General features: G+C 37.8%; 1 protein-coding gene across 11 annotated transcripts in view; it reads left to right on the forward strand.

The window, feature by feature from the left end:
• COBL (cordon-bleu WH2 repeat protein) overlaps positions 1-17039 on the forward strand; it is a 162619-nt gene that overhangs the window by 74215 nt on the left and 71365 nt on the right. For all 11 annotated transcript variants that reach the window (XM_064443297.1, XM_064443298.1, XM_064443302.1 and 8 more), the window contains one exon: positions 13521-13715. In XM_064443297.1, the coding sequence (XP_064299367.1) occupies positions 13521-13715 (195 nt within the window). The remainder of the gene's footprint in view (positions 1-13520; positions 13716-17039) is intronic.

A 17039-nucleotide genomic window follows, 5' to 3' on the forward strand; every position in this document is an offset into this window, starting at 1 on the left:
TGCACAGAGAAAGCCCTTCAAATGTAAACATTCGAGCAGCTGGCATGGAAGATTAGTGCAGCAGTGGGAGGGGTGTACTAGTGGATAGTGGCACTGTCTAAATTTAACAAACATTAAACAAGGTGCTTGTTCTATTTTAAGGGTTATGGGTCAGAAAGACAGTATCAACTAAAAATACTGGCAATCAGTCAAAGTCACTAACTTGTATTTAATTAAAAGCAACTTGCCTTTCCAAAGCTGTGAAATATTCCTCCACCCCAAAAGAAAAAAAAAAAAGGGGGGGTGGGGGCTGGGAGATTTGGGAGCAAATATTCTATGCAACCTGTTTGAAATAAGAAAAAACACTATCTTCTCTCTATGGAAAGGCAGCGCTTTGAGACTTCTTAATGTTTTTGCTTTGGATTGTGAGCTGTCTTAATATATTGTTGGGAGTTTTAATTTCCTGTGGCTGAATATTATATTAAAAGAAAGCATCATGCTGAGGGTGAAAGTAGTGTAGGGTCTGTTAGCTTTGTAGACATGTGTTCATATGCCGTTTAACATCATCCTGGGAGGGCATGTTTTGGTTTTTTAACCCTCGCTAAATAGTAACACAAACAGGCTATACATCAGGGTATCTGATCACACATTGAGTTTTTTTTGATTTTGGTTTTTGTCTTGCATTTTGATCACGCTTGTGAAACAGCTCATTGCTTGTTGGTTGTGAGCCTATTCATGCGTGTTTTGTTGGAGGTGCTTTACTTTCTTCATTTCTTTAGCAGTAGAGGCTAAAGTATGGATATCTAGAGCCAAATTTTATGTTAAAAAAAACAGAGCTATGCATTCTGTGCTGGCGTTGTTATGATTTTCATTGAGTTTGAAAGTATACTGAAGAAAAATATTTCCTGGAGAAATGACAGCAGCAACATAGTTTAGAGCATTACTGTCTTGGCATCATAAAGTTAGAGTGACCATCGGAGGCTTGATGCAGACCTCACTAGAGCCAGTGGAAAAATTCCTGCTGGTTTCAACTGGCTTAGGACCATGTCCTTTATGAGTTGTTAGCCATTGTCTACACTAGGCCATTTTAAAATCATTCCTTCTTTTGCTACTTCAGGTTCTCTTTTGCATGGACAAAGATGATCTAACACTTTCACTGCCACCTTTGAAAAAGTAAGACCTTCATTCCTTTTTGATGGACAGTTGACACAGATAAACCCCTTGAAGTTGCTTAATTTATAGAGCATTTTCTCACTGGGGAAGGAGAAAACCCCAAAGTAAACATGTTAAGTCTTGTAGAAGGTGAATTGCAAACAGTGGCAAAGGAGGGGAGTGGCTTTCACCGTCCAATAATTTGTTGCAAAGGCAGTTTTTTCTTTGTTATCTGAGGCAGTGCATACCCAGAGAAGTAAGCAGAATTCTCAGCACTGCTTGCCCTGTTTAAGATGTAATTGTGCCAGTGAAAGTCCAAGTGTAGGTGTATGTTGTATCTATTTCCACAGTTTTTAACATCAGTGTCAGTTAAATTTGGGACTGAGCTTGAAAATTTTCTGCCACAGCTCCTCAGTGGGAACTGCACTCCAATGGATTGGAATACACCAGTCAGTAGGAATAATTACATGGGAGAGCTGTGATTTCTTAGTGTTTCACACTAAACTCACAAAGGAATCAAGGCTATACACAGTGGGAAAATTAGTTTCTTAGGAATAACATTCACACGTCAAGCTTGTGAAAGTCCTAAGGATACAGTACTGGATTGTTGGCTATAGTATACTGCAAAGGAAGATAAAAGTATGGAATTATATATATAAATATATATATATATATCTCTAAAGTGGGGAAAGGCTGAAGTAGCTTGAGTTCCAGCACACGGGTAACAGGGTACTTCAAGTCACTTTGCAGTATCCTATGTTCTCACTTCAGTTTGATTTAGGAGGTGGGCTGGCCTAGACAAGCTCAGAGTTAAAAAGATAATGAGTGCTCACAATAGGAAAAAAAATAAACGGCCAAGGATGTTTGAAGTAGTGTTTTAATATAATTCTAGGAAAACTCAAAGGGGCATCTGCTTCTTCATTATTAACCTGTTCTTCCACATGCAGTTATTGAACTTGCATGATTTTTGCCAGCATGTTCAGGATATTGATTATTCTCCAAAGAGGATAGCCTTTGGAGATTCCTCCAGGATAGAGAGGAAGCTTGGATCTGAATTTCATGCTCTTGCAAGATTCAGATCCTGAAATGAATTTGCTTGTGACTTTTTCAGAGTATGAGCACATGTATTTTCTACAAGCTTAATTTCTGGAGGTACTGATCTGTAGGTATTACAAAACAGAAGATGGATGCAACACCTGGATGTGCTCTATCCATTGTCTAGCAGGAGAGTGTTGCCTTTAAGCCGCCTTCACCTCTGTACTCCTGACCACTGATGTTGATCTGGGGTTAAATATTCAGCTGTTATATTTCAAAAGGGTTTGTTGTCCTTAATACCAGAGCATCAAGCTGTGAGCATGATGTGCGTGAGTTTGTCTTTCGTTTTTGTCTTCTGCAGCAAGCTGTCATATCTTCTTAAAGGAGTGGTGTCCTTCAGTGCCATTAGTTGCTGCCAGAAACTCTGAGCATGGAAGCTGCAGATACAGTTTGGGGGCTTGCTTAAGCCACCCCTTAGGGTTTCAGACTCAGCCTGTTGTACTCAGTGTGTGTAAGTACATGTACATGCGCACACAAATGTGCATACAGACGACTGAAAGAGCTAACTGAAGTGATAAATCGTCTGTGTGTGTGTATGTACCTGTGTTTGTATGTAGGTACATGTATAGACACACACAGGTTATGTACACACACACGCGTGCGCATCCAGACATCTGAAAGAGCTATTTGAGACAGTAAAATTCCTGGCTGTTGACTTCTGATTCATGTTGCTAGAATCCTCTTAGTGACTCTGTAATTAGGATTTGTGTTAAGATTTGCACTAATTTCAGAGTTCAAAAGCTGATTTGTTCTTCTAATTTAAGTTTTAAAGACTTCAGAAGTTGCATTGTTTTTCAGTAATATTTTTGGCAGTATTTTATCATTAAAAAGCGTAAAGCTTCCTTTCTGAAAATGTACTTTGACAGTTGGATGATTTTATTTGTCTCCCTCTAGCTAAACACCTACAGTTACCATAGACTTCAAAGGGAAAAGTAGTTGCACAACTTCATTCTAAATTAACAAAGTATTTGTGTGGGAATTGGATTAGAGGGACTGGAGCTAGAAGTCAGTTCTCTGAGCTTGAGTAAATCAGAGCAACTCCTTTGACTTTAGAAAAGTTCTGCAGATCTTGGTGAAAATTTGCCTTTCAGTTTCGGTACATATTTTATCCATTCATCAACATCTATAATAAGTAGAGATTTTTCAGAAGCCAAGAGTCATCTGTGTCAGAATTTCAGCAATCACTGAAAGATAATGAGAATTGATCATGAATGTTTCTTGTCTCTGGAAAACTTGCATAAAGACAACACTTTCATTAAAATGGGGGGAAACCACTTTTTAATTTAACTGGAATAAAAATACGTTCAGTAAAAAACAGAAATTATTTCTTTAAAACCAAACAAATACGCAGCCAAAAAACTCATGCCAGGAATTATTCCATTCATAATTCTGGTCCCCATGAAAATTGGCTATGCAGACAGTAGAGCAGATATTTTTAAAATTGTATGTTTTGTGCAAAGTTTCCATCTTCTCCTCCAGTATAAATTGGCATATCTACAATGAAAATATATTGAAGATGATCAACTCCAGTGGTTTGATAGTTACTGTATGTTAAAAAAATTTATTGCAGCAAAAGTTCTTCTTGGAAGGACGTATATCGCGTATATAACTTCTGTCTTCTGTGAACCAAACACATTGGCTGATAGAGTTAAGCCTAGAGAAAATAAATTCATATTGCAATGATGAATTCACTTATCTCAAGACCTCTGATCCTTTTTGTGGTTATTTATGATTGACAAATGCTTAACACCAGTTGAAATTATGAAAATGTCGTCTTTGCTGTCCTTGGTCTTTGACCTTTTGAATTCCCTGTTTCCTGAAGCCTGTTGCCAGACCATTTAATAAAGACGGATTTTGATTTTCGGCTAGGTTGTTCACCACTATTTGGTTGAGCTAATCTATGTTCACCTAGTGCAAAAGTGTAAGTGAAAGGAGAAACCAGCCTTTTCAGACTAACAAGGCTTTGGCTTTTTCCACCATTACTCTTCCAAGATTGCTCTCCCTAGATCTACTAATGGCCTTTGAAGGCCAAGTGTAAATGGTCTCTTTTCAAATGTTCTTTCCTTGTTTTCCTTCTGGCTTGGTATTTTTCTGTCGTCTTTCTATACCAGGATTGAATTGAATTTTGGAGTTCATATGAATTTTCCTCTGTAATACTTCCTTCTTCATGTTTCTTTAAAATGCATTTTTCCATTGGGGTCTGTCATTGGCTTTTAGACCTCTCCTCATATGTTTTAAGATGTTTCTTTGGTTATTTTCTTTCATTCTGCCTCATTCCATATATGCGTTAAATCCTTACCACAGAAATATTTATTACACATTCACAAATCTATATGTTAATCCCCTTTCCTTTCAGTCCTGAATCTTTACCAGTTTGAGTTCTGTTCATGTGACTTTTCCCCAGATGTCTTCATGTCAACAAGTGAGCATTAACATCACCGTCTTTCTGGGCTAACATGTAAGCAGTCATTCGAGTTTTCTTGCAGAATATGGTTTCTGCCCTGCAGTCTCCTTGGTTCATTGTTCCTTCCCCAGGATATGAGCCAGTACTCTATCATCACATTCACTGAAGTCTTCTGCTTTTTGGTTTTTTCTCTCCTCTCTCAGATTTTTGTCTTTGAATTTCTGCAAGGACTTCCCCTCTGGTCAAATCTGGTGAACATATTCACTTCATTTTTCGCCATAACGTTTGTGTTTTTATTTCTTTCCTTGCTTCTTCCTGTGTTCTTTCCTACTCCTTTCTTGTCTGCTTTTGTACCACTTGGACAAATATCCAAGAGAGACTTGCAGTGTTTTCCATGTTTTTTCCCATTTCCTTTTATAAATCACCGAACTCCCTGTATCTGTCTTGTTACAAGCCCATCTTCTGTCCCATTTGATGAGACATTTCGTCTTGAATAGATAACCCTTTCCTTTTCTTAATATATTAGCTTTTCTGTTTCATTTGGGTTTTTGGTTGGGTTGGGTTTGGTTTTTTTTTGTCTGGCATAGTATGTGACAAAAATTCTTCTTTGTCATCTATCTCTTGCACTATCAGGTAATGATACACTTATTTAGCATATATGCACATATAAAAAAAATTATAAGTAATGTGAGTAGCTGAATTTGCTGATGGCCTATTTTTTTTGTTAGCCATTCCCTCTAGGGAATATTTTGAATTTAATGTTTCTCCCCATCTTGGCTTTACATATTCGTATTTTTGACAGCTATGAAAAAGCTGTTCGCAGAATACAGTCTTTTTTTTATAGGCTGACGCATTTTGACAGTGCGCTGTGACAAAAAGTGTTGGACTTGTGGAAGTTTTTAGCAGTCTAACCAGAAAGAAGTAAATCAGCCCTGAAAGGGTGCATTTTATATATAAATTGATTCTGGTATTTTCCCAAAATGATATTCAAAAAGGGAGAAAAAAAGTGACATTCTAGCAAATGAGACACAAAGTTGCCCACACATTCTGAAAGTCAAGATAAATCATTTTACACTTGTATGAAATGCAAACAAGCCTTATTCTAAGCACCTGCCAGCATCCCAGGCTGTCACCGGCAGTTCAGCTTGACTTTGGAATTCACTTCAGATTGTGTCTGCAGCCTGCACCCCTACCTCCCACCCGAGTGATGGACAGTAAAGTTTCCCTTAAACTACCAAGCGGCGTAGAAAATACCCAATGCAGAAATGTTTTCTGTGCTATGTTAAGGATGGCTTTGTCTCACTGGGGTTTACTACAAAAGCAAAAACATTTTTGTTTTAGGGGTATTCAAAATGCATCTGTCATCCAGAAATTAAAAAAAGCCACATGCTTTGTGTGCTATCATTTAGCCTGATGGTATCATGTGCATAGCACAAAGGCATAAAGGAAGTTGGCATGTGTCCGGAAGCTTGTGGTATATGTCTGATTTCTCTGTGATGTGTCTGTCACCTTAATGTGTCGTTTTAAGGGATTGGATAGACATGTGTTTTTTTAAAAAGTGTTGTGATTTTAGTATATCCACTTAGGAAAATACCTATAATGCATACATGCTGAAGCTTGTGGCTATTTCACAGATGTCTTTGGATTTATGCCAATGTTGAAATACCTTCTAATAATTTTATGTTTCATAGGTTTTTAGCTGTATTTTTGGAAATTAAGAATCTGGTGAAAAGCAGAATATTAAGTGGAATATTATCTGGAATATTAAGTGGAAAATATATTGGCTTGTGTGGTTATGAGCTGAAGTTTGCTTTCTTGAACATGCACCTACTTGCTCTGCTGATCATGTTTGTTTAGAGAAGAATGTTTAGCAACCTAAGTTTCTTTCATTTGTGGCTAAATAGCTTCAGATTTCAGCAAAACAAGTTTCATCCTTCATAGGACACACAGTGACTGAAATTAAACAAATTACGCATTAGAAGGATTTGTAGCAAGTATATTTTCACTGCACTGAGTTGAGGCTGACAGTCAATGCTTACAGCTCTGAATCAAAGAAGATATGTTTATCTTCTTTTTAACAAGTTCCTCAGCTCTAATTCACGTGGTCCACAGGGTACATGCTTGCTGGTTACTGCAATGACTTCAGATTGATAGGAGAGGGCAAAAATTATTTAGGTGTGCCTTCCAAACACTGATTAATACGCTTCAGTCTTCTCATTAGCACCAGGCAACATGCTGCCTGCTCCCACCTTCTGAGTGGTTGAGACATGGCTCTGCCTTCTTTCCCTTTGTCTCACAATTCAGAAAAGGTAGTGTCTACCCTCTCCTGTCAACAGAGGTTATTTTTGCTAATTCTGCTGGGTTGTTACTTCTTTTGAAAACTACTAATTTATTTGAAACACACTGTCAGTTAAACAGAAGAGATGATACAAGCACACAGATGTAAATCAAGTTAGCTTTTCTTCCCTTTTCTGCATGTATTGCTGTGATGGAAAAAAAAAAGTTGCATCCATTTCCCTTGATACTATGACTGTCGCCTTCATTCTACCAGGGAGACTTCCTCAGATTGACATGAGTGATTTTGGGTACAAGTAATAGACAAAGGTTTTGTTAAGCACAAAGAGTAGTGTGACTTGTGAAAATCTGAGGAGTGAAAGGTGGAAACAGGAGAAATTAGTTAGAAGTAGTACATTGAATTTTAAATCACCAGAGATGATTCAAAAGCTCCTATTCTCAAAGCATTGAGGAAACACATCTGTCATAAAATCTTGAAAAAGTATGGACGATTTGACAGTCTGAGTTGCTTGAATATTATATAAACATTGTTGAATTTGTAGATCTGTATTCCACTGCTTCATATGTGCCATGGTAGCTTATTCACTTTCAGAGAACTCAGATTAAATTTGTGAGCTCTCACTGGCTGAATACTGAGGGAGATGGTAGCAGTAGGACATTGATATTAGCAGTTAGGCTTGGTTTTACTGCATCTGATTCTTTAGGCTTGCAAGATTTTACAGGCACGTTCATGTTTAGCTGGAATGCATGTATTCCCAATCCATGTTTTCTAACCTACTGATGCTTTGAGTAAAAAGTTTATATTTCTAACCATCAAAGTAAAATATTTGACTGCTCGTTAAAAAAGTAGTCAACATATTTGTAATTTTCACCGTATTCAGTCTTTATCCATCTGATTTCCAAATGGAAAAGGAGTTTTGAATTTTGCTTCACACACAAGAAGTATAACAAAAACTGAAGAAGGTTCTTGGAAGGCCTCTCTGGTTGGGCACCCTCTTTGTTCTCAGTGTAGTGCACGGGCCTTGAGTTAATACCAACACTTGTTCCCTACGCAGAAATTCACAGTGAACCCAAGCCCCTTGGTCTGTTTCAGAAAGCTTTATTCCTGGAGGCTTCCAGTTTTCTAGTTCCTGCCCTTGGATAGTTGTTCTTGCAGCTTTTCTACTGGGAAGGAGGTTGGACACCACAGAAGGTGCAAAGTGAACATGACTCAGTCGGAGCTGGAAACCAAGGTTGCGCTCCTAGCTAAAGGGAAGTAGAGATACTTTACATAACATGACCTTACCTAAGTGAGGACAAGAAGTAATCAGATAAAGTTCTAGGAAGGGAAATGATAGTTAAGGTACAAGGAAAAAAATTCTAATGATAAGGATAGTTAACAATAAAACAGCATAACTGCAGATGGTGTGGACCTGTGTCACAGGAAGGTTTTAGTAACCTCTGCAGGGACGGATTGGTCATGCTACTTCAGTGCTGGGAGATAAAGCAGATGACTTTGTAAAGGAGGTGACCTCCTTGCACCTGGCACTGCTAGGATTTCTGATCAACAAACTTTGTACTGAAAGGAGAGGAAAGTGATCGGCCACAGTGAGGGAGAACTGGCAGGGTCACAGGAGAGAGAATGTTCTCAGACATTTCTAATTCTGGCTTTGTCAGTTCTGGTGTCCACCAGATGGGCCCTGACCACAAGGTCTGGAATTGCTAGCTAGATACTATATACTATAATAGACATATGCAAGCATAAGGTAGCACAGTAGTTGTACAAACTTCAAAGTATAGCTCAAAACGTTTACAGTAAAAGCTTGAGAGCCTACTGCCAGACATATAAAATCAACATGGTACTGCCTCTACAAGTTACTGTTGTGGAGAATAAATAGTTGTTTCTGCTTTAACATTGTGATGGGTGACCAGATCGTTTCCTACCAATAGCAAAATGCAATGAGATAATAAAGCAACGTAAAGCAAATCTCATAAAAATGCATTTTATTTTTTTTACTTCAGATCAGGAAAAGGTTAACATTTTTTCCTTTCTGACTGCAAACTCTGTGCAAGTAACAGAATCACAAGTGCCTCAGGGAGTACAAAAAACAAACTGTATTCAGTGTGGCTGGTTAGAAAGGAAAATCTGAGCAGTCACAATTTTGGTTTTTTTTAAAACTATGTCTCCAAGCAATCTCATGACCACAGTATTATGCTTTGGTTTTGAAGCAGGAGCTTGGATTAATTTAGTTTTTGGTGTTGTCAAATTTAGTGCTAGTGTAAGGAATTTCAGTATCATGTCAAGGAAAGCAGCCTTCAACTTTAATTTGTACAGTAGGTCTGACATAATCTGTCTGGAGTTTTAAATGGCCAGTTGTAATCAGTTGTGGCGTCATTCAGCAAATCAATAAAAGTTTGCATTAATGGAGCTTAAATGTCCAACAGGCATAAATATTCTGGCTGTCACTGGGTAGATGGATTTGTCTGCCTGCTCTAAATCTTACCTTTTGTATTTACCCGCAGTGTACTTACAAAAAAAAAAAATTTCCTTTATGATACCTTTATTTTTTGTCTCTGTTTTGGAAAAAATAAAACCCCTTACTTTTTGCTGATACATCTAGTACTTTGAGTGCTTAAAAACAGCTCAATTGATTACTTTTGATTTAAAAACTTCTCAGAAGGAAATTGCATAACAAGACTGGGAGCTCAAATATGTGAGTTTTGGCAAAGAGCTGCGGAAGAAAGGCCTGGCTGTAGCAACCTCACAAGAAAAGAACTTGACATTTTGAAAAATTTTTATTGACCGGTGTGGACAGGGAACGGGAAGTCAAATCACTCTCACAGGCAAGCTGCAGTCTCTTCCTTGCTGACCTTTAAATGCCACTTAGTGTCTTCAGAAAATCAAGGAAATGCTAATAACAGGGCTTTGGGAAAGAGAGTTATATATGTGGGATATCTTTTGAAAACAAACGTAAGCTGACTTCCATTTTTATATGCTTCTATTTTTGTAAAATGGAATCCTCACAGCAGTACAGTTATATTTTTAATAGATTAATCTTATTAATAATAAATTTTTCAGAAGTGCCCATAAGATATCAGAGGTTCTGTTCATGCTTGAAAAGTTTGCAAAAGATGCTTTATTATCTAGGTTGATTCTACATTATAATCTAGGTGTATTCTAGGTTGATGACCTTGGAAGACAGACTGGCCTCTGCTGTAGGCTCTTAATCTTGCTTGTGCTGAGTTCATCAGGCTGTGGACTTTGCTAATCTTCTAGGAAGCCGACTTCTTGGTGTCTTTTGAAAATGGGACTGGTATGCCTAAGGTTACTTCATACTTCTGTGTTTTTAACAACCCTGCTTTGCCCTTTCAAAAAGTCTTTGAAAGCTAAATTTCAACGAGAAGAACTAGTAGGAAAATATCCTAAAATTAAACTGCTTAACCCCAAAGAAAGCATCTTGTACATTAGAAAAAAAGAAAGTTTCTTAGATTTCAGAAGTTTAATGAGAAGGAAAAAACTAGCTGGCGAGTATAACATGGAACAATGAATCCATGAAACCTAATGGCACCATACGTGGGTACTGTGGCTGTTTCTTGACTCCTTCCAACATCTACTTCATGGAATTGAAATGGACTTTAGTCCACGGTTGTAGTTCAGTACATGTTCCAAGACGTTTGCTCTACTTGAGTCTAACTTGACTGCTGACCTATGCTGCTGGATTTGCTTCGGTTTAATTCAGGGAAGAAAAGAAAGAGGCTTTTTTTTTTTTTTTTTTCTTGCTAGTTTGGATTACTGAGGTGTTGCTTGAACTGCTAGCAAAGTGCTCTAACACTAGCGGTCTACCAAAGACTATGATTTTACTAGTTGGGAGACATTTTTAAATGCTGTCTATATAACTCATTACCATGAATTTTCTTCATCTGACATGATTTTTTTTTAAAGCAATGCAGTTACAAAACACAGATTGTAGGTACTGATTTTGATTCTGAGCAGAACATTCATGCTAACCTGTTTGTCAAATGAAACAGAGGATAAGGGCTGACTTTTTTAGCCAGCTACCTTGGCTGCAGTACTTGAGCTTGGCTTTCCTCTCACTTACACTGCTGTAATTTGAGTAATTCTGCTGAAATCAATCCATCGATAACAAATTAAAACAACAAGAAATGAGAGATGGTTTGGGTAAATGGCATGTGCGTATCAGGTCCCTCCAAGTTTGCTTAATTATTGTTGTATGCTCGTATAGTTGCCTTGCTAACCTGCCTGAAAACCAAACCTCAAAATCCAGAGATGTGCAAAGAAGCTGCACTGCATCTAACACAACATAAAACAGAAAAGCTGGGTAAGGCATTGTCCCTCTAGATTAGGTTTACAGCAAAAGATGAGTCATGCCAGAAACACTTGTGTCAGTTCTTTGTGTCCAACAGGTTTTTTGTTTCTCTTAAAGCTTATGAAAGGGACTACACATGGGAGAGCTTGCAGGTCTGCCTCCAGTTAGACAAAGCTCTCATTGCTGAATGATGGGGCTTTCAAACATACTTTGAAGTTGTCCTCATTCCGTTCCCCTGGAAGCCGTAGTGAGTTTTTATTTTAGGGGAAGAGTCTTAACATGAGCATTCTTGAAATGCTCATTCAGTAAATAATGGGCTTGATATAAATGTTGGTCTTGAAAAATAAAACATATATGAATTTCCAAATTTTTTATTTTTTCTTTCATTACAGACTTTTTACTATAAACTATTTATGGTGTAATGTAATTATTACTTTTTTCCCCTGTATCTTCGTTAGGAAATCCAAGCCTTAAAAAAAACCCAACTTTAAAATGTTTAGTTGTTTATCACTGTATTCTTTCTCAGTGATCTGTTGCCTGGAAAAGGTTTCTGATAGCTCTTCAGCCACAGGACCTTGAGGTAGAATTCAATAGATATATTAATTTAAAACTGGATACATCCTGTCTTCTTACCAGTAGCCTGTATTTGTAATGCTGGGAGGGAAGTCTTAAGGGTTTTTTGTTATTTATATACATCTTTAAATCTCTTAACAAAATTTCTCAACCTTTTTATCCAGCAAGGCAAACAAAGAATTAAGAGAGTCACAAAAGCATCCCTGTAGAATACACTTTAAAATTATTTTGTTCATTCATTTTATAAATATGTGAAAAGAGGAAACTGCTGTATGTTTCACCCTGTGAACCCTGTCATTTCTTTAGGAGTAAACAAACTTTATTAGATAGAACCAGGTACAGTGAAAAAACATGGTAAATACTGCTTTAATCCTTCAGTAAAACTCTAGTCAATCGGAGAAGACCGGTAACATGCCCTGTTTGTGCTAAATACACTATGCCAAGATGAAGTCTGCTGTGCAGTGTGCACATAAAAGATAACGAAAGCATCCAGCTGGTAGTTTTAAGTCAGTGAATGTTACCATGTGTGTAGTAAATGCAGGACAAGACACAAATGAGTTTGCTATCTGCATTTAGCATTTTCAGTTGCTTTCGCAGGAGTCTAGAGAACATTGAACTTTACCAGGCAGTCAGGAGCATGTATTACATACCTCTTTTTGCATTGCTATACTTTTTAGCTCTTTGTACTTCATCAGTGCTTCCTCAAAAGTCGTAAAATTAAATTAATTGTCTTTTTGAGCTTGCGGCCCCATGTTTTTCATTTTTACCTAAGATTGTTCTTGGCACTTGTGGAAAGGAATTATCATGCCATGTCACAGTCAAGTTCACTGCAAGCTACACTCCTACAGAAACCCAGATGTCTACCACAACGAGGCAGCAGCCATACAATTGAGGCAAAGCATTTTCCAGTGCTTTCCAAACTGGAGAACTTAGGTTCAAAGAACTGCCTCTTTTATTTGGAAAGTGATTGGCTTTGTGGTGGCCTTTTGACTGGTGACAGTTTCCTGCCAGTATCTATTCTGTGGTCTTGGACAAAATTCTGCCTAAGAGCTTTATGTCCTTGATGGGTGCGTTTTGCAAGTGCAGTAGCACGTTCTGTTGCAATAAGAACAGGATTATCAACCATGGTTATCAGGATGCAGTGGTATGCTGCTCCAGCTCATGGGAGACTGGCATCAGTGGTGATTTCACAGAAGCTGTTTCTGAGATGTGACTGTCTCGTAACTTAATTAAAAAGTAAAAATCTTCAATTTAATATGGAAGCTTCTCTTAATTAAGAGTAGCAAAAGGTGACTCACAGGTTTTGAGGGAAAAGTATTTGCAAAATCTTTATTAGCAAATTGAAAAAAATTCATTATGTTGAATTTAAGTGTCAAAACTAAAATGAAAATGCACATTTTCAAGCAATCATGTTTGCAGCTTCGCTGCTATATGGCTGCATATATTTCTGTTTGTATATTAATATAAAAATGTATTAAGGTCTTGATCCGCTCATCATGCCTCCTGAGTTATTAATATTGCCTGTAAGCTTTGTTCCAGTTGACCTTTAGAAGAGTCCAAAAGTTACAGTTTGCAATTCAGCAAGTTTGGCAGAGGACATACGTGATTATTCCTATCATTGTTTAAACGGTAACCAGATGTGTATTGTTTTTCTTTTTTCTTTCCCATTGTTTTTTAAGGAGTGATGTTAATCCAAGATGTTAATCCTTTTACAGGGTTTTTCCACAGCGCCAAATTCCCCTTCGGTGAATTCTCGTTCTAGTAGCCTGGGTCCATCACTGTCCCTTGGTAACATCTCAGGAATGACAGCAAACCCAGAAGTGAAAAAGCGCAGAGCACCTCCTCCACCAGTTGCGACACCTGCATTGCGGAACGTGGAGATGAGTGGACGAGAAAAGACGGCAATACAGGTAACAGTGACAGCACAGAATGGGCTTCTTTGCTTGTTGTGCTGGCTGCCATCAGCTCGTTCATCAGAGCTAAAGTAATTCACAGATATTTTGGCTAGACATTAATTACAGCTCACCAAAACTCTTGATCTTACCAAATAAAATTATCAGAAGTCTTACAGTTTCATACATATTTACTGAGCTTTCTTGAGACTGCCCCTAGCTTCCTCCTATGTCAGGGATCTTTCTAAATCAGGAAAGTTTTGCAAGACATTATGCTAAAAGGAGGAGGGTGAAGAAAAAGTAAGGCAGAAAACCTGGAAATTGTAGAGGGTGACTAGATACCCCTGTTGGCCAGGGCCATCCTGGAAAATGGATGACAGTTGTAATGACTAACAAAAATCTTCAGCATGATCTTTTGCCCAGATATTTGTCAGGCTGTTGCCTACATCCCTACTTCCAGTGCTGCCGTGGGATACCAGAAGATCTGCTCTGCTTTCTGAGTTGTGCCATGTGACCTTTTAAAGCAGTGCTCTGTTTTTGCGTTTAAAAAAGGTCACTGTTCCGCAATACAGCTATCGAGAATTGAACAGAAATGAGGGGAAACCTTTCTGAGGACCTAACTCATTGAAAATAATAGAGTTAAAGGAAAAGGAAATTGTTCTTGTTTTTGTAGTGACATTCAGGTATGTATGTTACTAAACGTGCACAAGCACATTAAGACTTCTGGTTCTGCCATCAGCAAAAACTATTACATTCTAAATGTATACTATAAAAGTAAGTGGGTAACGCTATATATGGATGCCAAATAAAAATGCGAGGAACCAGTACCTTCAAGGTGGTGTAATGTGGGCTGACTCTTACCTGCTTAGTAATCTTCACCTCTACAGCAGACTGATTTTTGGAAGGCAAACTGTATTAGTGCAAAATGGAGACAGGAAGGAATCTCTGAGTTCAGTGTAGCGGAAGAGGAGGAGTCTAGTGCGCAATCTCACTCACTGTCATTCTTTTATTTATCTGTGTTAAGACATACCTTAGGTGCCTTCTCCAGTGAAGCACTGTGTAAGCAAAGTTGATGAATGCTCTTGTTAAAGGACTGCAGAATCTTATTTTCCCATTAGGATATCTAAAAGTGTGATTGCTGGAACATAGCAGTGTTTCATCTTTCAAAAGTAGAATAGGTGCCTTTGAAATAGTCCTCATTTATAGACACAGCTGAAGAGATGCGACGATGTTCTCTTGCAACATTTGGTGCACTTTTTTCTTAAAAATTTCCTTTTGAAATTCCTACTGTAAATATTTTGATGAGGTTTCTTGTGCCCCCCAGAGTTAAATATTTAATGTGTTTAAGATAAACAGATTTTTTGTACAACAATACTATGGCATTATAACTCTATGGTAATCACAGATTGTATTATTCTACCATTCTCTTAGGCTTATCTTTATGCAGTGTGGGACTAAGATTTTAAATTGTGTTGCACAAAAACATTGAAAAGCTAAACTCTCTTTAAACATGTTAACATTTCTTTTCTTAGCATTGCTGCAAATAGACTGAAGTGCTGGATTTCTGAAGCCATTGGGAGAAAAGTGGGTTTTTTATTTATCACAGGTAGCATACAGTACAGTGCCAACTTCAAATTCTCTTAGTCTAAAGTAAAAGCTATTTTGAAGAAGGGAAACAGAAGAAGGTTGCATCAGAGGATTTTCCATGACGAAGTTAATTTTGGGCGATAGAAATGCCTTGTGTAGCTGACAAAGCCAATGAAGAGCACAGTAGATGATGAACACAGTTGTTAGAGTCTGTTTGGCTGCATTTGTTGAGTAAAGGACATGTTTCTAAAAATGATTGCATGGGTCAAAATATTAAACAGTTATGGTGTGCTTCTGAAGCTCCTGGGCTGAAAGTTCCTCAGAGGCTGCCCTGTGGAGTGATGTGTGGAGTACCGTTGAAATGAAGCACAAGTTCCATGAAGCAATCAAAAACCGAGGGAAGAGATTAATTATTCAGTATTATGTGGCAAGGTAGCAACAGGGATATTGTTTATAAGAAAACCCAAACAGTTCTATTTTATCTACGTGCAGACTATCCAGTTTGCTGTGAAAATAGAGTAAAAAATCTCAGGGTGTAAGTTTATTTCTTTAGTTTATGGGAAAGAATTAGCACTGGTCTTTTTTTTCAGGGAAGGACGTCAATTCCGTATTAATGGACTTCCTTCCATAAAAAGATAAGATGTTTGTTTAGAAAACTTTATTTATGTGCAACTGTTACTAACAGGAAGATCCTGCAAAAGGGGAACATGTTTATTTCCAGTACCACATTAATAGAAAATGAAAAAGGTGGTATTCTGAACTTTCAGAACATTTTTTTTTCTTGAACTATCTGGATCCATAAAGTTTTGTAGAAAAGCACATACTGTAGCTGTTATGAATACCTATAGTTTGACTTTCCAACCCAATAAGTTATTTTTAATCCATTGTTAAGCTCCAGGGCATTCAATTTTCTTTACAGCATAGATGATGCTTTAGGAATATATATCTCATCTCCTTGCCTAGTGGTTGCCATAAGAAATTTCCATGTGTATGAAGACTTGGGTGTTTTAATTTATACCTTAGATTTATGTTTTCTCCACTTGCTTTCCTGGATAGGTGGATTACTGCAATATAACTTTACCATATTGCAGCTTTTGTTTCTGTGGGGCTTACAGTAATTTACCTCCTTGAGGGTAGGGCCCCTGCAGCAATTTTAATTACTTTTTCGTGCAGCATCATTTGTTTTCCATGTCTGTTTAGAGGTAGTGTTCCCTCTCTAGCTGCTTTAAATCTCCTGTAGCAAATACTATTTCTCTTCAGAGCACAATTGAGCAATGTTTCAGGGTGTGCTGAACATGCAGTGAGTAGTTTGCAAAGGAGCACGGAGTCAAAGAAAGGAGTATGGATTTCTTCCCTGGAGACTTCCCCCCTGTTTTTTCAAACATCTCCAAAGTGATGCTATTTAGAATAATGAGAGGTCACTTGTAAAAATATTCTTCAAAAGGCATGGGTATGGTAACATTTCCAGTATGAAATCCAGAAGGTTGGATGCTTTAGAAGCAAGGAGGTCCCCTCCTTTCTAAAGTTGCAACACGGAACCCACATCATTGAGAACAGTGTAGAGGGCGAGCAAAAACTGACCCCGCTTTGCAAAGGATCTCTGTTCTCTGTCACAGCACTTTAGATGATGTGCTAGAAGAATTTGGGGCCACCTTTTGGTAGGTATAGTATAAAATGAGTCCTCACACCAAAAAGCATGCACCATATAGACAAGATATAGAAAACTGCATGAGTATGCCATTGTAGATAGAGCAC

This window comes from Phalacrocorax carbo, chromosome 2, assembly GCF_963921805.1.
Source record: "Phalacrocorax carbo chromosome 2, bPhaCar2.1, whole genome shotgun sequence".
Taxonomy (NCBI): Eukaryota; Metazoa; Chordata; class Aves; order Suliformes; family Phalacrocoracidae; genus Phalacrocorax; species Phalacrocorax carbo.